General features: G+C 36.5%; 1 protein-coding gene across 1 annotated transcript; it reads left to right on the top strand.

Moving 5' to 3' along the window:
* The first annotated feature begins 4,805 nt into the window (after positions 1-4,805).
* On the top strand, positions 4,806-14,262 carry thbs1b (thrombospondin 1b). The gene is made up of 23 exons (XM_053488865.1): positions 4,806-4,958; positions 5,072-5,150; positions 5,321-5,880; positions 5,995-6,070; positions 6,532-6,627; positions 6,732-6,841; positions 7,058-7,183; positions 7,481-7,577; positions 8,164-8,337; positions 8,426-8,602; positions 8,712-8,885; positions 8,976-9,103; positions 9,209-9,361; positions 9,451-9,669; positions 9,759-9,866; positions 9,997-10,156; positions 10,233-10,351; positions 10,844-11,078; positions 11,195-11,422; positions 11,504-11,775; positions 11,870-11,967; positions 12,112-12,251; positions 12,352-14,262. Exons 2-23 carry the CDS (start codon positions 5,087-5,089, stop codon positions 12,357-12,359), a joined length of 3,522 nt encoding a protein of 1,173 aa, XP_053344840.1. The 5' UTR covers positions 4,806-4,958; positions 5,072-5,086; the 3' UTR covers positions 12,360-14,262.
* The last annotated feature ends 9,278 nt before the right edge of the window (positions 14,263-23,540 follow it).

Here is a 23,540-nt window from a genome sequence, read left to right as displayed (position 1 = left end):
TAAAATAAGCATGATTACGAAGCAACAAGTAATTCACCCACATTATGACTTTTTAAATCATTGCTTATTTTGTTATTGCTGTCAAGTTTAAAAATATTTATTTAAAAAAAGAAGTGGTGGCTCAGTGGCTAAGGCTTTTTACTCTGCACACCATGGTTGGGATCCTCATCTGCTCTATTACATGCTCTCTTAATTGTCATGCTAAATTAAAGCATTACCAAATAAACAAATCACAGCTAATATTGGCACTGCACCCATGACCAAATAACAAGAAAGCCAGTAATTTTACTCAGGCATTTGAGTGCCTCTTGGCAATGATATGCTTTAAATCCAAACTCCAGGTTCTGACAAACCCAGTGAAGATTAAAGCCAGTCTATTTAACTTTTCCACTCTACAGAGAGTTTCTAATCATTTTAGCTTTTGTTTTTGAATGCTGCTTTATTTAATTTATTGCTTTCTAAAAATCAAAGCATAATTAAAGCGACCACCTTTCTGATCACCCAATAAAATTAGTGGTGTTCTACTGGTCATAGTACTACTGTATATGTTATAATTCCCAGATCTGTACAGAATTAGGAAAATCTTGAACAGCTGTTTAAATAATAAACATAAATAAATAAATAAAGAAAGAAAGAAAGAAATAGCATAAAAATTAAGAAAAGGAAATGTATCAGTTGAATGTAAAAGTATATTATCTATAATAAAAAAGTTGCACTGTAACCGTGAAGTGGGAGTATTTAGTGCAGTTTTCCACATTTCCATCTATTATCAACACCTGTGTCTACCTGGGGTGTACACCAGTTTCCACCCATCTATTTAAACATGTCATAACTTGATTTATTAAAGCAAATCATATTGACATATTACACAACAGTACAACAAAAAAGCGTTTAGATAGTCCTGATATTATTTATTATAACAGCTGTGATTAATTTTACTGTTTGTATCACACAACTTGTAAATGTGCATGTTTACACCGAAACTATAACTACAGTTACCATAAGCTGTTAGTCAGCACAGGTCAGATTGCTTTGCAATGCTTTTTGGGAACTATTTTTACAGGAGCAAAAATAAACATAATATTCGACTAAGGTGTGTCTGCAATTTCAGTTACTCTGTATTCATTTTATGTTTATAATGGCTGTACATCACATGGCACATGACATCAGCTTGCTGTATTGAATATCATCATGACTGTGGCTGCCTGCTAAGGCCAGGTTGTTTGCGCTATTTCGTTTAATAGCAAGAATATGCGGGGTAAGCTTATATTCATGCAAAAGAACAGAAACAAAATGAAATAAACACTTTCGAATACTAGAAATAACAACAAATCTTTGATTGGCAAATTATAATTTTTTTCCTTTCTGTCCTGGATGACAAGTCAATTTTTGGGTACAGCTTTGGTATTAAAGGCTGGAGGAGTGTATTACAACAACACCTGTACTGGTGATTGCTGCTTTAAACCTGTTGGAAATACACTCAGTGTGAGGAGAAGGAAGATAAATTTGTCAAATGAATAAAGATGATTGTATGTGTATATGCTGTTTGTAAATTAACTGTACCAAATCATTAAGATAAATTGTTTAGGCCATTGAATAGTGCATATGTAACAGTGCATTCACCTAATTTGCATTAATGGAATAATGTATTCCACTGAATTTTTCAAAGCAATTTCAGTGAATGTTTGATCTGCAAGCTTCAAGGCTAAGAGGAGTAGGGTGCCTTCTTTTGTTCTCTTTGAAATTTACTACCTGTGGAGGACTCTAAATCAACTTGTGTGGCCTGTGAAGATCGGAGTTGCTCTGCAGTCATCTTCCATGCTGTTCGTGAGAAATTAGTGCTTGCCTCTCAATGCATTCCTCAGCACAAACAGTCACATGAAGTAAACAATATGCAGAGGCTTGCAAGACTCAACCATTCCTAAGTCTGCCTGGCAGAATCAAGGTTCTAGTGGCGAAAGCTGTTCCAGCCTATTACTAAAGCAGATGCACCTGGGACAATCAAAGGCATGCTGGAGATTATTATTGCTTAGAACGACCACAGGCATGCTTTATTGGATGAATACTTGGTGTTTTTATACACCTGGGAAATTCCACCAGCATGCATCAGACCTGTAGGAGAAGAACAAAATGTCCATGTTTTCTTTTTTTTTATGATTTTGTTTGCTGGTGAAATAGAACAACGAGGAGTACCTACAATCAATGTATATTGCCATCCATGTCTTTAGCTTATAAATCATGCAACCTTGATACAAATTACAGAGCTGCTGACATCAGATCAAAGCAGAGTGTATTTGGTTGGGATTTTGCACCTTTGTTCATAGACATAATATGGAATGAGCCACTAAGTGGTGGTCAGGTATCCAAGGTGTCAAGCTAGAAGGGCAAATTATTATAAGTAGATTACTGTAAATGAGAATGAATACAGTCTGGTATTATAATAAAATCTTAAAAAGCAATTAAGAATTAAAATGTAAGGTACATGTTCCTTAAATGTCAGATAAATATGGGCTTCAGAAATTAAGCATATTGAAGTTAAAAAGTCCACCCAAAGACTTTTTATTTATCTACACTAATCATTTCATCCCTGTTCAGAGTTATGATGGATCTGAAACACTATTCAAAAGGTGCTGATGCATGTCTCAATTAATGTTTGAATATTAATATTAATTAATAATTAAAAAAAATAATAATATTAATGTTAATGCACTACATTTCAATGAACCAGGTTTGGTAATTTTATTACTAACATTGAACAAAATCAGGTAACCATTTGTGGTCTTGGAGAAAAGATGTGGTTCAGTAAGCAGTTAACTTTTGACAGAGAGCTAGTTTATTGTTTGGGAGTAATAAGCATCCTACAATATATACTACAGTTGTATAAATCAGGATGTCCTGAAATTGTGTTAATTAACAGTTTTATATGCTTAGTTTCCTCTTGTCTTCAGTTGGCCCAGGCTTCTAAAATTAACATGTTTTATATTTCATTAAACACAGCTTAGCAGTCAAATCCTGTAAAATAAAAATAAAATGCTGGACCAGGGAGCAGTGAGTCAGCACTGTTACGTGCTGCACCATCCAGTCACCAAAATAAAATAAAAATAGTAAAATAAAATACCTATTAATTTTTCAAATATTTCATAACTGCTCTTATTAGTTTATCCAGGCTTAGAAATCCACTATAAAAAAAACTCTGTATGTCATTATCCCGAAGTAATGTCTCCATGGCAAAACCATATAAGGAAAGCAGGGGCCTTTCAGTCTGACATTGGCTCTTGTTGAGCTGCGCATGTGTAAACAGCAAGAATGGCTTGTAAATGACCCAGCAACCTCCAAATCTTAAGTTACAGCAGATATCTTTCCCTCGGGGTCTTTAAGGTAAAGGTCTTTTCACAACACAATTCCAGTGAAATACTGGAAAGCTGACAACACAATATCTCATATTTGGTCCTTAACACATCAAGTGTTAGTCACTGCATGAAGCAGAAGACTGAATTACAAAGACATGAAATAAAAAATGGGGTCATGTAAAACACTGGAATTAAACAAAATGTTTTAGCTGTCGTAATTTCGTAAAAAAATTTAATTTGCTGACAATAGTCGTATATTGTGTCAAGGTGCCATAACTTTAAAGGTCTGATGCAAAATCAACCACTAAGCAACCCATCCCCACTCCTGGTTGTCAGTTTAATATCTCATGTCTGATATGAAAATACTACACAATAGGCAAAGACAGGAGAACCAGACTTAAGTCCTGGAGGTCTATATAGACCAACAAACAGTAGATACCCCTTTTCTACGAAACCCAATTCAGCCAATGATGGCCATCATTAGGATGAATCGCATTAGCTAAGTGGTTAGCACAAACATTTGAATGCCTTCCCACCACCTGTTTAACTTATCCTCACATATTCTAAACAGAATGTAAACTAAAACAATGTGGAAAGGTTAATAGATCCCCTTTCATAATACACCTGAGATGTACACGCAGCAATAAGTAAATAGCACAAGTAAAATCTGGGAAAGGAATCACTATTCCACACTGAATGAAAGATGACTAGGAATTATTAGACCTTTAAATTAAATGAAGACTTCATAAGGTGCACTCTGATTTTTAACTGGGTGAAATAAAAAAAGACATCTACTGTACCACTAGAATGATCAAGTTGTCACTAATTAGGTTGCCCCCACACTGGGCACCTAGGCTGGTAATAACTCCTAAACATAGAATGAAAGTTGTTTATATATCAGAAAAAGATACATTTTTAATTGTTAAGTATAGATTTTAATTGTTTATGGGTCATGAAGTTGAATACAAGCTAAACAATACTAATTGACTATCCTTGTCTCAGTAAAGATAATGATCTTTTCATTATGATAAGATTTGGTTGTTTGTTTCTATGTTGTTATAAAAAGCATTGATCAGGCATCCTAAAAGCCTGTTAGAAATGTATACAGATGTCCGTTATCGTCGGAAGTAAATCTGCGAGTATTTGAAGACGTGTTCAGAACGGCCTCTAGCGGAGAGATTGCACCCAAATGCACCTTTAATTGGTTATCTATATTACGCCACCTATATGATAACCTGCGGTAAAGGACAGTGTCTTTCCATTTAGTAGCCCTCGGTACGCTCGATGTGTTTGGACATAGCCGTCCGTTTCCGTTGTGGGTTTGCAGGAATGTGACGCGTCTCTCCGGTTCCCCTGAGCGCGTTCCAGACGGCACTGCGCTCTGTGAGGTAAGAGGAGCTCCGAGCCTCTGATTGGAAGAGACGCGCGCGCAGGAATGTCACGAAACTATTTAAATAGCACTTTGTCCTCTCAGGCAATAGAGACTGAGCTGCTTAAAAGGGAAAAGTTACCAAGTCGACGGGAAACCAGTATATTTGAAACTCGTATAATCGGAATTACCAAGGTTGTTGGACTATACCTATTTATTATTTGTAACAAGGAAAACAGGTATGATTTACCATTGTTTAGATACCTTTCCTCAAAACAGATAACCAATGTAATATATAATTTACCTAACGATTTTGGATGATGGTTACATGAGATGCGATGCTGTTTTACAGAGAAAACGCGCTGCAATGAAGCTAACAGGACTATTTTTATTAGTGATGCTTTGGAGCTGCGAGAGCGCAAGAGTGGCAGGTAAGTGAGTGAGTGAGTGATCAACAACATCCAAGCAGCATGGGAGCATACTAACTAAACAGTTTATTCGTATTATGAAAAAAAAAATTTCACTTTTCGCCCACGCATGTAATAAACAAAAGTTAGAAATAAGACGCAAAATGCAATCTTTTGCGCTTTTTTCCTTTTAGAAAGCAGAGACGATAGCAGTGTTTACGACCTGTTCGAGATTGTTCAAGTGCCCAAGAAGAAACATGGGGTCATGCTCGTGAAAGGCGACGACCCCTACAGTCCCGCCTACAAGATCCTGAACCCAGACCTGATCCCGCCGGTGCCCGAGAGCGATTTCCGAGACCTGGTGGACTCCGTGCAGGCGGAGCGCGGCTTTTTGTTTCTGGTCAACTTCAAACAGGCGCGGCGCACCAGGGGCTCCCTGTTCACCGTGGAGAAGCGCGACGGCTCTGGTACCCTGTTCGAGGTGGTCTCCAATGGCAAAGCCAAAACGCTGGACATCGTGTTCGCCACGGAAAACAAGCAGCAAGTGGTGTCCATCGAGGAAGCCGATCTGGCCACTGGTCAGTGGAACAACATTACGTTGTTTGTGCAGGAGGACAGGGTGCACGTCTATGTCGGATGTGAGGAGGTGAACAGCGCCGAGCTGGACGCGTCCATCCAGAGCATCCTCACTCCCGAGACGCCAAGCATAGCCAACCTGAGGATCGGGAAGGGAGCCGTTAATGACAGGTTCACGGTAATGCATGAGCCTCGAGTTTTAAATATATATATATAATTCATTTTTATTGTCTGTTTATTATTTTACTCGCATTCCTTGCTTCTGTTCTTATTTACTTGCTTTTCCCCCCAGGGTGTGCTCCAAAACGTTAGATTCGTTTTTGGGACAACACTGGATGCAATACTGAGGAATAAAGGATGTCAAAACTGTAAGTCTATAGTTTCTTATAATATTTTATGCACAACTCACTCTTGATTCTACTGCAACGCTGCCTTAGTCTGCCAAACTGTTTCAAGGGCAAGTGCATGTCACAGTCCAAAAACACGTCTGTGTGTGTGTGATTATGAAGCTACTGAATGAACAGAATGCAGACTATACTGTACATAAGGCAGGAATTCATACTTGCTCAAGTAAATCCCTGTATTACTTTTAGTGAGTTGTCATCAATGCTAAGTAAATGTGTATGTGTATGCCCACTTATTCAACTCTTAATAAAAACTAAAGCTGCCATCCACTAGTGAATGGACCCAGGAGCAGTAGTGTGGGTTTTGTGTGTGTATATATTGTGCCTAATATTTTAAGACAAAGAGATGATTTAAAGTGGAGTATGGTACATTGAGTAAACACTGGTTGTGCTGATTAATGTTTTTAAATATTACTGTGTTATAGCTGTTACTGACATTAATGATGTAACTCCACATAATCTGGTTAATGGATCCAATCTATCAGCTATCAGGACACATTTTACTGGCCACAAAACAAAAGGTATATAACATTTCAATGCATCTGCACAGAAAAGAAAATTCTAATGTCTTAAAGCAAATCTACTATAAACGCTGTAATTAAATAAAAAAAATTCCTGATAACAGATTTGCAGATGATTTGTGGCTATACATGTGATCAGCTGACCAGCATGTTTAAGGAACTTAAGACCCTTGGTGTAATGGTGAAAGATTTGAGTGACAAGCTCCGTAAAGTGGTAAGAAATTTTTGTTTGCTTTTTTGTTAGGCATTTTAATGCCTTTAAACAAAAAGCTTGGATAATTTCATTCAAATTCATCTTCCATTGAATACACTACATTTCAAAGAGATATGTACTTATTGTAAAATAGACAAATATATGATCATATTAAATAATAGTTATTAATGATAATAATAATAATTTTCAATTAAATTAGTCCTCTATGTTTCCTAGACAAATGAGAACCCTCTCATTGGTGGAAACTTGGGAATTCATGCTGGTGTCTGTCTCCACAATGGCATTGTGCATAAGAACAAGGAAGAGTGGACAGTGGATGACTGCACTGAGTGCACTTGCCAAGTAAGTAGGCCCTTTCAAATGAGCACAGCTATACTAATAAAATCAATTATCTTTAATTTCACAGTCTATACAGTCCATCACAAGTATAGCAAACAGCACCTGCACAGGGATACTTTTTTTTAACAAGTTAAACAATGCCATCCCTGTGTCTTTAGATTTTTGCTTTGAGATATGTTCTCTTTTCTATTTAAATATTTATTCAACAGATTTTGTGGTTCACAACTTTGTCAAATCCTACTTAACTTTTTCTGAGTCTATTTCCCTTAGTTGTTAACAAGCTTTATGTGCTAATTGCAGAACTCTGCAACGGTGTGCCGTAAGATTTCCTGTCCCTTGCTTCCCTGTGCCAATGCAACTGTTCCTGATGGTGAATGCTGCCCCCGATGTGGAACTCGTAAGCACAATTTAAAAGAGTCATTAAACAATTTTACAGTTCTGGTAAATCAGTATAACAAAAAAATCTAGTAAATCAGGATTTTAAAAATCTTTTTACCTGAAAGTTTTGGAAAGAATTTGGTTTAAATGTTTACATAAATTTGATTTAAATAATAATAATAATAATAATAATGATAATGATAATACTACTAATAATAATATATTATTGCTTAACTGATTAAGGCATGTAGAAAATTGGTGTTGGTGTCAGGCCAAAGAAAAAAGCAAATCAATGGATGTGTTAACATACAGTATTGTACTTAGAAAATATACAGTATGTGGAAAATCACATTCTTCTTAGTTTTAGCTGTTGAAAAATGATGACAATTTTTGGAAAACAATTCAAAGGTGTCCACTGTATGTAATATATTGGCCAGTTCCTGACAGTCTAAGAGTGTTTCATGCCGGGGTTCCCAAGATACGTTTGTCTTGAGAAGCCTAGGCTGAATTGAGTCCATTAGGGACCTACATTAAAAGGTTTTTTCCTCTGTGCTGCTCAGAAAGAGGGAATAGCTCTATTGTCTCCTTTTCCTCTCCTTCTACAGCCAGTGACTATGCTGAGGATGGCTGGTCCCCCTGGTCTGAATGGACTCATTGTTCTGTGTCTTGTGGAAGGGGCATTCAGCAGCGTGGCCGCTCCTGCGACCGCATCAATAACAACTGTGAGGGCACATCTGTGCAGACAAAAGACTGCTACCTCCAGGAGTGCGACAAGAGTTGTGAGTTGTGTTCCAGTCTCACAAAAACATAAATTTGCTGACAAAACGAACTTTTTTCTACATTTTTACTTTCATTTATCTGTCTTAGTTAAGCAAGATGGCAACTGGAGCCACTGGTCACCGTGGTCATCTTGCTCAGTTACTTGTGGTTCTGGAGTTATCACACGCATCCGTCTCTGCAACTCTCCTACTCCCCAGCTGGGAGGACAAGAGTGTCAGGGTAAAGGCAGACAGACTGAGAAATGTGAGAAGTCACCTTGTCCAAGTAAGTCTGTTTAACAAACAAGCATTTAGTTAGTATTTAGTGGTTTGAGGAATCTAACAGCCAAATAACTGTATTGCCTCTTGTTTAATTAACCCATCTTTTCGTTCAGTTAATGGTGGTTGGGGGCCATGGTCACCTTGGGATGCCTGTTCAGCTACATGTGGGGGCGGTGTCCAAAATCGCAAACGTCTTTGTAATAGTCCACAACCCAAGTACGATGGCAAAGATTGTGTTGGTGATGCAAAGGCAACTCAGCTATGCAACAAACAAGCTTGTCCTATCGGTGAGTCACCACAGTATTTATGTGTTCATTTAAATAGTACATCGTAAGTACCTTTGTAAATGTATCTAAACACCTCCTGATAATTTTTAGATGGATGTCTGTCCAATCCCTGTTTTGCTGGTGCCAAATGTACAAGCTTTGCAGATGGATCTTGGAAATGCGGAAAATGCCCTACAGGTTACACTGGCAATGGCATTGATTGCAAAGACATTGATGAGGTAAAAAACTTTTTTAAAAAGCATCATCCTGTAACATCAACAAATGTGGCTTTTTTTTTTGGAAGAAAACAAAAAACAAAAACAAAACTATTCTTCTCTTTAAAGTGCAAGGAGGTTCCTGATGCTTGCTTTGAATTTAATGGAGTCCATAGATGTGAAAATACAGTACCTGGCTACAACTGCCTTCCATGTCCTCCACGCTACAGTGGCCCGCAGCCATTTGGCCGTGGACTAGAACAAGCTGCTGCAAAAAAACAGGCAAGTAGTAAAAATTATTTTTGATTTTATATAGTCAAAAAAAAACCCATCCTGAGATTGAATGGTCCTTTGACCTATCCTATTTGTAGGTGTGTGCACCTCGTAATCCCTGCCTCGATGGAAGCCATGATTGCAATAAGAATGCCCGATGCAACTACCTGGGCCATTTCACAGAGCCCATGTTCCGCTGTGAGTGCAAGCCTGGCTATGCTGGAAATGGACACATCTGTGGGGAGGACACAGATCTGGATGGCTGGCCCAATACTGACCTTGAGTGTGTGGAGAATGCTACCTATCACTGCAAAAAGGTTGGGGAACATTTCTGGATCACTTAAAAAAGACTAGGGTTAAAACTGTGGCTATTTCTTGACTATTTTTCTTTTTTTTATAACTATAGGACAACTGCCCAAACCTTCCAAATTCTGGTCAGGAGGACTATGACAAGGACGGAATTGGAGATGCTTGTGATGATGACGATGATGATGATGGCATTCCTGATGACAGGGTAACATACCTGTAGTGTTAATAATTTTAACACTTTGTTATTATACTTAATTCACAGCTTGATTCAGACTCAGACCTTGTAGGAGATACCTTGACCGTGTGAAACCTTTATGATCATTCGTTTCAAACAGGACAACTGCCCATTCGTGTTCAATCCCAGACAGTATGACTATGACCGGGATGATGTTGGTGACCGCTGTGACAACTGCCCATACAATAGCAACCCTGACCAGACTGACACAGATAACAACGGTGAAGGTGACGCATGTGCCGTGGACATTGATGGAGATGGTAAGAGCAGGCATAAGCTGGCTAAGTTAAATCGAGTACCTCTTTCAACATGACCAATTCCAAGTTGTTTTCCCAGGTATTCTGAATGAAAAGGATAACTGTCCTTATCTGTACAATGTGGATCAAAAAGATACTGACCACGATGGGGTTGGTGACCAGTGTGATAACTGTCCTCTGGAGCACAATCCTGACCAGGTATGCATCAAAGAAAGCAATATGTTCTCTCTGATCCACACTGATCAATCAGTTTGTCTCAATCTCACTGCATTTATGAAAATGCCATTTTTTTAAATTACACTATGTAAAGGCTGAATAAATCCTTTTTTCCCTCTGGGGCATACAATACAATAACACAAAAATGAGGCTTTTCAAAGGGAGTGGCAAATGAACCTGCCAGCATGTAATTCCTGAGAATCACACCTGTGCCATGGTTAAATGAGTAGGAGGAATGCGTGTCTGTGAAAGAGTGAGAGTGTGGTATGCCATGGTCCAGGGACTCCAGAGACTGCTATGTGCCTAGTAGGAAACACATTGCGGGTTTCAGCTAAATAAACACAGGGAAATCTAACTCAATTTAAGGACCTTAAGGAATACTAGGAATACTGTAGCCTGAAAATAGTTCATCATAAAAAATGGATACATCAGCATTGGTAATTTTAACACTTTGTTATTATACTTAATCCACAGCTTGATTCAGACTCAGACCTTGTAGGAGACACGTGTGACAGCAATCAGGACATTGATGAGGATGGTCATCAAAACAACTTGGACAACTGCCCCTATATTCCCAATGCCAACCAGGCTGACCATGACAAAGATGGCAAAGGAGATGCTTGTGATTTTGATGATGACAATGATGGCATCCCTGATGATAAAGATAATTGTAGACTGGTTGCCAACCCAGATCAGCTGGACAGTGATGGTTAGTTTTGTGAAATATAAAGCTGAATTATAATTCTTTTTCTAAAAAAAAAAAAGTGAAAGTGTATCATTTGTGCACCTGATATTTTTCTCAAAGTTCATATCTTCTTTTACTAGGTGATGGACGTGGTGATGCTTGTAAGGATGATTTTGACCAAGACAACGTTCTGGACATCTATGATGTGTGCCCAGAAAACTTTGACATCAGTGAGACTGACTTCCGCAAGTTCCAGATGGTGCCTCTGGACCCCAAGGGTACTTCCCAAATTGATCCTAACTGGGTAGTCCGTCACCAGGGAAAAGAGTTGGTTCAGACCGTAAACTGTGATCCAGGAATTGCTGTTGGTATGTTGCAACCTTAGAGCCTTGATACATCATTATCTACTAAATAAGAAATCAGTCTGATGAATTTCTTTTCTGCTTCAGGTTTTGATGAGTTTAATGCAGTGGACTTCAGTGGGACCTTTTTCATAAATACAGAGAGAGATGATGACTATGCAGGATTTGTGTTTGGTTACCAATCCAGCTCCCGATTCTATGTGGTGATGTGGAAGCAAATAACTCAGACCTACTGGTCCAGTACACCAACCAAGGCTCAAGGTTACTCAGGATTGTCAATCAAAGTGGTTAATTCAACCACTGGACCAGGTGAACACCTAAGGAATGCCCTTTGGCACACTGGTGATACTCCCGGACAGGTAAGCTTAATTGACCAATGTGACCATTTTAATTATGCCTTTAAGGTATCATAGAAGCACCACTGCATTATTTTATTGCTTATTTTCTTTGTAGGTCCGCACTCTGTGGCATGACCCTAAGAATGTTGGTTGGAAAGACTTTACCGCCTACAGATGGCACCTGACTCACAGACCAAGAACAGGGCACATAAGGTATTTATTTATTGTTTAAAAGGATTCAGACAGTCCACTCCATACATTGATTAAGGGGGATTTTTATCTCCCAAATTGTCTTTTAAATGTTGCATTGTGTTTCTTTGTGTCACCATAAGTTTTGCTTTTCTTTTACAATCTTAGGGTGGTTATGTATGAAGGAAAAAAGATCATGGCAGATTCTGGAAGAATCTATGACAAAACATATGCAGGTGGACGACTAGGTCTTTTTGTCTTCTCACAAGAGATGGTATACTTCTCAGATCTTAAATATGAATGCAGAGGTACGGCCAAATGCATTTTCAAAACAACTTTGGTTTAATATTCTTTTCGTGTTTTACTTATGTTTGATACTTATTTTTGGTTCATTCTGCTTTTTTACAGATGCATAATTGCACAGGCAGGATGAATTTGGAAGATGGCACCTTTCTGTAAAATTAAGAATATGTATTTCATGCAAAGTCCAGGGAAAGATTTTCCACTACATTTTTCTGTGGCATGTACTTTGGTGGGGCAACAAATGGATTTATGGTAACCAGTGCTGGTTTGGACAAAGCCAACATAGCTGACTGGAGATTCTAGACACCTCCACCAAGATCAGGTAGAGCAGGGAAAAAAGCCCCCAATGGCTCTGCTTAATCAGAAAGACCAATCTCTTTAAATAAACCTAATTCAGATCTGTGCAGGAATTACTTTCTGCAGACATCTATGCACTTGGGTACCTTCTCTTGCTGCATTTTCCACCTAAATGAATATTTTAAAAATGGACCATTTCTTAGAGGTTATTTTTTTTGTAATGTGCCCAGTATAGTAATTTATTTCAGGATTACTTAAGAATGACAACCTTGAACAGACATTAAACAGGGTATAGAGAGTTTACCATGCTAGGGCAAATTACTAATTAGTCTTTATTAAACTTAAATAATTGTGTTTATAATGTTATTGTGCATAATTTGAAAATATCAAATTCAAGGTTGAAAAATGTGCTTAAAATAACAGCAATGAAAATTAATCTAACAAGACATTAAGACCCACAAAATTTAGTTGAGTCAAATAAATTTAAATTGTAGTGCCTCAGACAAAAAAAAAGTTAATTATTATTAAGTAAGTTAATTTATTGCCATAGTTTTCTCAGGGTGACACCAGAACTTGTCCTAACATTTTAGATAACATTTGAAGGTGACTTGGACAGAGCCATGTTCAAAAGTCACCATTAATGAAAAAAAAAAAAAAATTAAAACTGTAAATGACACTTAAACTTGAACACTTCTTGAGAAAAGCAGATAAAAATGTAAAAAAAATGTTTTTAAAGCACTTGCAAAATAGGAGTTAAAGCTGAAATGATGGACCAGGGATTCTACATCATTCATTGGTTTATTAATAGGTAGCAGTAATGAGTGTTTGTTGAGGATACAGTACATGTAAAAACTCTTTCTAAATTATTTATCAATTATAAAAGAATAATATATACAGACATTTTTTTTTTAAGTAAAGAAAAAAAAAAGACGATTCTGAAGACAGAATGCTTCCCGAAATATTGCAGTGTCACTAGTCATGGCTATCAGACCAACATACTTCATTATGCCTTATCTAATTATATTCATAGACTTTAAAAGCAGAGTTATTTCAGACATCATTTGACCTGTGTGCCTTTCGCCTTGGAAAGATAAAGGAAAACTTTGATGTACAAATATTACCTCAATACAATCATAACATTTGATCAAATAAAATTTATTACTACTTTTATTACGCTAAAAAAGGAAATTGGTCACCTATCGCTACTGTAGCACTAGCTGTAAATAGTATTACATTCCTCAAGAAGTATACAGCCTCTAATTCGCTTAATAAAACATATGTTTTGTTTAATTTTTTTTATTATTTTAATGTTGCCAGTGTCCAGTACTTTTTAAACAGATAAATTATTGTACTGTTTGTTGTCTATAAGACCATGTTTCCAATGAGAATGCATGTGTGCATATGTGTGTGTGTGCGTGTGTGTGCTGGTGTGTGTGTGCGTGTGTGTGCGTGCGCGTATGTATGTGTGTATGTAGATAAATGCTATTTAAATAATTTATCACGGAATGCAGCCTCAGGGGGCGTTTCCATCTGTATAAACGGTTTGCACACTGACATGAGGATGTTCTGTTCCTTGTTGTTCTTACAGTTTTTGTGTAAAATTAGCAATGCTTGTCTGTAAACATTTTTACTTAGGTGTACAATAAAATGCTATTTTTATCTATTACAAATATTTTGCTATGTACTACAGAAAAATAAATATATTTGAAAACTCTCAAAGTCTGTATGAGTTGCTTCAATTTTTATGCAGCAGATAAAATCATTTAAGAACAGATTTCACAATTTTGTGGAAAATGTAGGTACATTTTATTTAAGCATCATGTACATACTAGTCAAATTCAGTTATTAACTAATTTAGTTAATGGAATATAGTAATAATTATATATATAGTAATAAGCAACTAATATAGTTGCTGAATTATATGCTTTTAAAATAAAAACTGGATAACAACATTTTACTGAGCTCCAAAGCGCAAAACTTAAAAAACGCATTCAGGCAAAGGAGCACAAAAAGTTGGACCTCTTGTGTCTGGAAAGAAGGTGTGGTGTTGAATTTGGTGCTCCAGTTCAATGGTGTTGTGGGTTTAAGGTCAGGGGTCTGTGTGGAACACTCAAGTTCTTCCACTTCACCATCGGCAAGCCATGTCTTCATGAACCTTCAATTTGTACACAGGGATGTTGTCATGCTAAAACAAGTTTGTGCCCCTTACAGATAGTGAAGAGAAATTATGATGTTATACATATATTCGTATTTTTAATTGTTGTGACAACAGACACATGCGGAAGCACCACATACTGTATTGGTGTGGGTCAGCTGGTCATATTCTTTTGGGTCTAGCATTCACAGTTAATACATATCACACATATGCATTTCAAAAATAAAAAACCTTTGTAACACATTATTCTTGAATTTACATAGCACGTCCTTTTGAGGAATGTGAGGAATGTGTGGCCAAAGACCCCCTTTTGACCTGATAACAGCCTGAGTGTCTATGAATCCCTTAGTGTCATTCTGTGTTTGAACAACCTTGGTCCAAGAAATGTAGACCTTTAACTAGTACAAGTCCACAGAGATGTTAAGTAAATAAATAAATTACCTTGTCCAAAGTTGCAGCAGACACACAGTGGAGTCTTCCCATTGGTTTGGGAGCATAGTCATATTATGGACTAAGGCTAAAGTCCAAATTGTAATTACAAAATTCTTTTTGCTATGACACACTTGGAAGGGGATAAAAGCAAGATATGTGACTAGAATATTAAACCAATTCTGAAAATTCCAATTCGAATAACGTCTTTATGTATAAACCATAATAGTTTTATGCTATTAGTGAAGTCTAGTCCAAAGTACAGGGTATTGCTGAAGCCCTTCAGGTGTACTGACCATGTTTGTCATTTGTGATCTTTTGCCAGCTTTAGCCAGTTAAAACATATCTGCTATCCATAACATAACATAGCATGTTTCATTTAATTCCAGAGAAAGTGTTGAATCAGGGTTAAATTATGTTTTCAGTGCAATCAGACCACACCAAGGTTCACTTGAAAGTGTAGAATACCTCCCACAAATGGTCTTTGTCCATACCTAACTGTGTTTACATCAGCCCCCAAAAAAACATACCAAGAGAATAAACACACCAGGGTTTGATTCAAACAGACTAAATACTGCATATGTTAAAGGAAACGATTTACAATTTAAAGCTATTATTAGATAATGCACATAGTGAGCCTTATTTTTCCCATCACATGTCCATGTCCTGCATGGTCAACAGATGGTATATTCCACCTAGTTCTGGTTTTGATGTATATAGTGTATTGTATCCCTCCTCACGCCAGGCCCTGACTTTCGGTGGAAGGCTTTCTTTATTGTTCTGTGCAGGACCCTCGACTTCTTCCACACCATCCTTGCTACCAAATTTCCATTGTGCACAGGGGCATTGTTATGCTAGAACACTTTTGTGCTAAAACACTTAGTTGTAGTGATGGGAACGGACTTAGTGCTACAACATACTGTACAAGACATTCTAGGCAATAGTGTTTCTCCAACTTTTGCAAATGTTACGAGAAAACTGGCGTGTGGGATGCTGACCACATACTTTTGGCCATATAGTGAAATTAATTAGGGTGTCTACTTTGATTAGAGAGAGTTATTTCAGCTTTAATTCACTCTGGTCAAATGATTACATACAGTATACCAAGGTGACTGACTCCTAGGTCCTATCTTTAAAAACAATGCATTTCCAAACTTTTAATAACATGGGAAAATTAAAAGAACTTTGAACCTCCACAAGTTTGGTTCCTCCTTAGGACCACACAGATACTGCCACCCAAATTAACTTCTAGGGATGAGCAAACTTTCATGTTATGGGAGTGCTTTGCTATTTTCAGAAGACAGATAGTATCATGATAAAGTAAGATTTTAAAACATCACTCAGCAAGTTAATGAGTTACCCCAGTTCTGTCAAGATAAATGGGCAAAATTCTGGTCAAGTATTATAAGAGGCTTACGGAAAAATACCTTAAGTATGTCTTTAAAAAAATAATAAGTATTACATGTTAACCCACCGAAAAAAACTATAATAGTGCATAAAAAGTGAACACACAGGAATAAATTCAGGGACTAAATTTAAGTACAAACACTAACTGATTTAACACAACTGTTAAAGTGTGAAGTTGTAAAAAGTGCCATTTGAATGACTTTGACCTTTGTGAAATGTGCCCCTTTGGCTTCAAACATACAGTATATCACTGCTCCTTCGCAGCTTTCACATTAAATGTTTTGCAAGCAACATACTCAAGATTCTGAACTTTTTTACTAGGTAACAATACTAGAAATAAATGTTTTCATGAAAGTTCTAAATAGAACTTTTAAACTAATTTGTATTTAATTAGCATTACAAAATAGAGTTTCTATAATGAACACGTTTCAAAAAGAAAAGGTGTGACTGTTTACTGTGAACTGATATCAACCATCACTTACAGTGTGGCAGCAAAGTGAATATTTATTGTGAACTAGTCAAGAAAAAGAAGGAAGCAGACAAGTGATCATGTACTATTTGTTTTGGCACTGGCATGAGATGAGAGGGCACACTGAAGTTAAAAGGAAGCTCTCTTAGCTTTTAATTTGCTAGAGCGAGCAAGCTTGGTACCTCCTTTTCAACTTATGGTTAAAGGGAAACCTGTAATTCATGCAATCCCCTCTACTGTATAAGTTCCAGTAATGATAAATTCAACATACAGGAAACAGTCTGACTGCCAGATCTATTGCTGGAATTCTAGACCTTTATTATTATGAAAATAACAAAATAATAAAGGTAATTTATACAAACGAAGTAAAGTATTATGACTAATTCCTAATCCAGGAGCATCTGCTCAACTTCTCACTTTGCATCATGATATCATAAAATGTAATATTCTGAAGGGAAGCTTAATCACGGTGATTTGTGAGAATATTTGACAATTCAAGTACATCACCCAAATGTTGATATGGAACCTGGAAATGTTGCAGATTGGAATTGCCACAGTTTTTCACTATATCCTTAAAAAAAACATGGCAGATCATGAGCAATTTTGACAATCTGTGGTTTGTTCCTGTGCAGGGAAGTTATATGTGCAGATAAAAGCTCCTAGGTAGTGAAGTCATAACTTAAACTAACTGACACATTTAAACAGAAACAAAAAAACACTTCCTAATTTATATAAATGGAATATCACTGTCATCATGATGGTACTAAAATTTGAATCAATGATTCAAGATGCCATTCTAGGGCCACATAATGTTGCTAAGCCAATCATAACACTGCATCCAGAGGCTTGTACAGTGGCCACTATGCATGAGGGGTGCATCTATTCATGAACTTCCCTTATTACCCTGATGCACTCATTGCTTGGGAATCTGGTTAATCCGGAGTACGCCGACCCTATTACCTTTTTCTATTCCTTCAATCTTTATACTTCCTAAAAAATTGAAGCCTTTCTCAAATAAATTCACAAACTAAGTGTTTTTTTTTTTTTTTTTACCACACAGCTGTGTAGTCCTAATCCTGTGGGGTGTTGTTGCATGTGGAAATTATTTTACTTATACTATTAAACATAGCTGTGATTTCTACTACCGATTTTTATGGTGCAACATCACAATTTGTGTGTGTGTGGTTTTTTTTCTCAACCACGGTTCGACTACAAACCAAATGTCTCACTACTATCCTTCCGGGTTTTAATAGGACATGTGGCAGTTCCTATACCAAATCCAGTAATCTCCTAGCTGTTTTTTTTCTTTGCTTGATGCATGCTATTAATTTGGACAACACAGCAGCTTTTTTTTTTTAATGAAAGGTCTTCCCACATGGATTTTTACAGAAATTAAATGAGTAAGGTTAAAAGAATTGTTTCCAGCTCATACATCACATAGTCACAGAAGAAAATTGCCGGGAAGAAGAAATTCTGGCCAGGCAGTGAAGAAATTAGAGCGAGGTTTGATCCATCTTATGTCTGGTTGCTTTCAAGATTTCTTCCTACTGTCATCTCAAGGAGGTTTTCCGCATAATTATGATTCATACTGTATATATATTTCCTCACACCTTTCAAACACATTTCCCCAATTTTGTTGGTTCTTTCAAGATGCTTCATGACAATGACCATTTATTAAAAGTTCCAAATGTGCCAAACCACATGGAAGTCACTGAGTTAATATGAATATAAGTATAAAATTAATTGTTATATTTCATGTAATTGTTACATGCACAATGCAGTAAATGTGATGCCTCATACAGTAAATCACAACACAACAGATGTGAGTGAAAATCTTTTGACCCATATACCATTTAATCTGATAGTAACGTCAGATTATGTGTGGGGGTGTTTGTCAAAAGTATAATGTAATTTTTTTTGGAGGTTTATTATTATGTCACAATTTAGCTGTAGTTTGCTTTTCATTATGACAAACAGTCAATGCCATTCTATGTAAACAATGGCAGTTTAAAATAGCACAAATCCTAGTTTAACTACATGCCCCTGTATTCAGAAACTCAGTAGTCTAGTTTGCACTTTAAAATTCTTTCTAAATATGGATTTCAACTACTATTTTTCATGTTAAAATGGAGGTTTAAAATATGACACGCTGTCCTTAAAATCCAGAGTATTAGAAGACATGGATGATGCATTTTGTCAATTGTCATGTACCAGTGAAAGGAAGTCTGAGGACACAGTAAACACACATAGCACCCACAGACAACTCCACACTGTCCTCAGGCATGTGTGAAATATCAGATGTCCCTGTTACATAGACTCTCTCTCTCTCTCTCTCTCTCTCTCTACGTCATGCATTACTATTCACATCTAAAAGTATGTTTTTGTCTTTTATGGTCAAGCACAGATAATGTGATCCACTAAGATAATGATTATAAAATAAAGAAAGAAATAATAAAACTACCATTCTGTAGTATACAAATCTTGTGTTGGTTTGTATATAAAGTATCTAACGCAAGGGAAAAAAAACTTTTTTCTTTTTTTTTATTTAAACACTTCTGAGTTTTGAGTTGCAGTAATATGGTTGATTTGACATGCTAAAGAGAGTGTAATTAAATGTTTTCTGGAATCACATATACAGTCAGGTCTATACATATTTGGACATAATTTTTATTGTTATTTTTGATATTTTGCTGTATAGTATACAGTAAACACACATAGCACCCACATAGCACTCTCTATACTGGCGGAGAGAGAGAGAGAGAGAAACAAGAGAACCAAAACAGAGGCCTCAATATGTCATCATTCACATTGTGCTTTTTTTATTATTCCTAACCTTTTGATAGCACTCAATATGTGTTTTAACAGCTGTTTAAAAAGACCTCAATACATATTCAGCTCACATTGACACTTACTGCGCTCCTACAATTTCACCTTTTCTCTGCTCTGATGTTGAGATACCAAGGGGCCAGCGGGTTTATGTAAGGGTTGGTGTTGGGTTGCGCATAGCCCAATTTCATGAACACTCCTAGCAAGGACAGACAAAAAGCGCACAGAAACCAGAGCCCCAGGCCTTATATGAATAAGCTCCTTTACTCCCTTCTGAGCAATGATCGGAGTGTACACCTCAAATACTGTACTAAGCTAGATGTGTTAGCGATAGCAGGAACACACACACACACACACACACACACAGGACACTCTCCTGGCTCTCACTGGCCCACTAAACATGAGAACCTTGTCATTGGTTGCTTACTGAAAAACTAATTAAACTAACAGTGCATATTAGTTTCATAAAAAAACAAGGCTTTACCCTAGGCCTAAACAGACTTGTTTCATGCTACTGTTCAGCACCATACTAATCTATTATATAGCAGATTCTCACTATGGATAGAAAATGAATCAAAAAGGTTTTCTTCAGACAGGCACTGTTTTAGGCTAATTCAGGTGAATCAGTAAAGTGACACAATTGCTCAAATATTTTCTAAACTAATTAGTAACAGATAGCAGCACAAGACTGCATAAACATGGAGCATCGACCTTCATAAGTCAGTGTGCCAAAAAAACATTGTCCTGTGTACATCAGACGCTTTGCAACTTGCGCTATTTTGACCACCATCTGTGTGTTGCCAAAGCTACTTTTTCATCATGGACAGCAAGTTTGAACAAAAAGCAAACATGGAATTCGGCATGAAACTGGGCAAATCTGGCACAAATGTTAATGAAATGTTTGACATGATTCGGCAAGTTTATGGCGATGCTGCAGTGAGTCATTCACTTCCCGATTAAGCAATAATGTGTTAGTACATATTACACCACATCACTCTTTAATTATGAATAATCAGAAGGTATTGATTGATTTTCCGTAGTAGCATGACTCACACAAGGACTTTTAAAAGAAGGCTATAGTGTTTTGCAAAAGTCAAAGATAGAGCTGTAAATTTAAGTTTCCCAACACAGGAACATCTTTAGGGCTTTGCGATTTCTCACATAACATGATGCATTTTTTAACGTCTTATGAGCTTCAAGAGAAAGAAAACAGGGAGGGTTAGAGACTGCTTATAGCTGTTACAACATGTACAGTAAGTCATAACAGGAACGGATTTATTTAATGAGGCATTTCACAACATTAAAGGGGGGCATAAATTGTAGAATGTATGATCTATCTTTGCTGAGTTAACTGTTTTATTAAAAATATCGGCAGACGGTTTACACACACATACAAACACACGCACAAGTAACAGTCACATCTTAGTGATTGTGTTAAAAGCTGTGTTTTTCTTTTTTCCCTGCGGGTTCCCCCAGAGCTAGTGATTATCCATTAAATGACTAACATTCTACAGGGATCATGCAGGATAATGTTTTTGAAAACAGTGAAATCTTTATTAAATTGTTGCGTTGATACACAGAGAAATCGTAATTTTCTGACTAAAGTGCTATATACTGCCGGATGCCAGACTGTGGAGGCAGTACTGATTGTAATTGCCCATAAAATTGGCACCTCATTGGGTGAGGTGTTGGGTGCACAAACAAGAGGCTATCACAACACAAACTAAACACATGATTTTGTACTACCACAGAAAACAAACAATAAAACCTAATATTTACATGATATTTGCCTTTGTTTTATTTACATTGGCTAAAGACTATACACATCTGTGTCTTAACCTTCCAAGGGCTATCGTTGATATAACATTTCTTGTTACAAAAACTTTGATACACATTCTATATGTTGCAAAGTTTTTCTGCACATGCAATCATGTGGACTAACACAAACAATGCTAACCAGGTATTTCATATAGCCACAAGAGGTTTTGCAAAATCTCTGGAGTACACTATGTCTTTAAAAAAAAGAAACAGCAACACAAATAAATGTGCCTTTAAAATGTTGTGCACATACCATAGCAAACTTGATAATGTCTGAAAACTATGTGCATCCACTGTGTAGTTGACTTGTCTTTTGCATGCCATAGACATGAAAAGACATTAAAGTTTATTACATAGACACAAGAAGACAAGTTTTGTGTTTGATCTGAAGAATATATTGAAAATCACGGTAAATCTATGACATTTAACACGGATATGTTTGTAAATATGATACTTAGCACAAGGAAATGTTTCTTAGAAGAAAAACAAGAAAGTGACTTTGTGAATAAGCTTAAAGCCACTATATTCAAAAACTCTGCCAAAATTGTTTTGTGAAGGTTACTTAATGGCTTTTTCCTGTCACTCATCAGTACTTTATGAGCCACAATTGTGCAGAACATCTAGCGCATGTCCAAAATTACAGAGCTTTGATCCTGTGAAAAATTTGACAGATCCTGGGGGTGCTGTAGTTATGGCTTTCATCTTCACTTCAATAGTGTCACCACTGCACTACACTGAACCTCAGCTTACTCTCACTAGCACAGTTATAGCCTGGGGCAAAAAACAAAACAAAAATGGAATTACTACATAGACTTAAATTATTATGCTGCTTATATATATATATATATATATATATATATATATATATATATATATATATATATATATATATATATATATTAATAAAAATGACATGGTTTGAATGTATGAATTTTAACTTTAAATGGTAGATCTAGTTTTTTAATCAAAGCATGGCAGCTCTGTCATGTCAAATGGACTTCCCTAGTTTACTACTACTACAACTAAGGTTGTTAATTAAAGAATCCCTTTCAGTAAAAGGGCATTATTAAACCACTGCAGTTTACTCAAGGGCATTTTAATGGTAAACCACAAATGCCGCATATATTTACTACGTTGATATAAACTACACAGGTCCTGTAAAAACATGTTCCAACTGCTTAATTAGTAACATATTTTATCTGAGTAAACATCATTTTCTATGCATTTACAACCACATCAAATAATTCACTTTTCTGTTTTATTTATTCCAAGCTTAATATAAATGGTTGAATACTGGGCACAAAATAAAAATAAATTATAATAATACCACCAGCATGTACTTTACCATCAATCCAATGCAGTAGTGAAAATGCACCTGAATATACCATTATGTGGTATATCTGGGCTAAATGCTAATTGGACAAAGTACACAAATTCTATACTTGAATAAAAGTTGAGTTACCGCAACTAAAATATTATTCATGTAAAAGTAGTAAAAGTGCTAATGTGTGTACTTTCAAATGTACAGAAGTGTCAAAGGTACTGAGCTTATATTAGACTACAGTAGCCTTCTCTCTCGCTCCCAATCAAAACATGCTGTTTCCTTGGTATCTGCAACTGTACCCACTTCTGATTTCAAATACCTGCTACATGATTACAGAAGGCAAATCATACAATTATACATGCACCATACCTGTTTTGTTAAGAAATGCCATGCAGAAATCTAGCCTCTGGCATAGAAAGTACAAACATTTGTTGTAAGATGTACAGTAGTGGAGTAAAAGTAAGAAATGATGCATGAAATATGTACTTAAATACAATAACAAAGTTATTACTTATTAGTACCGAGGAACCTCCCACCTCTGCCCATAGTGGAATACTTTAAAAGACCAA

This window comes from Clarias gariepinus, chromosome 27 (assembly GCF_024256425.1).
Source record: "Clarias gariepinus isolate MV-2021 ecotype Netherlands chromosome 27, CGAR_prim_01v2, whole genome shotgun sequence".
NCBI lineage: Eukaryota > Metazoa > Chordata > Actinopteri > Siluriformes > Clariidae > Clarias > Clarias gariepinus.
Note: the sequence above shows the minus strand (reverse complement) of the source record. Positions and strands in the feature narration are given on the sequence as shown.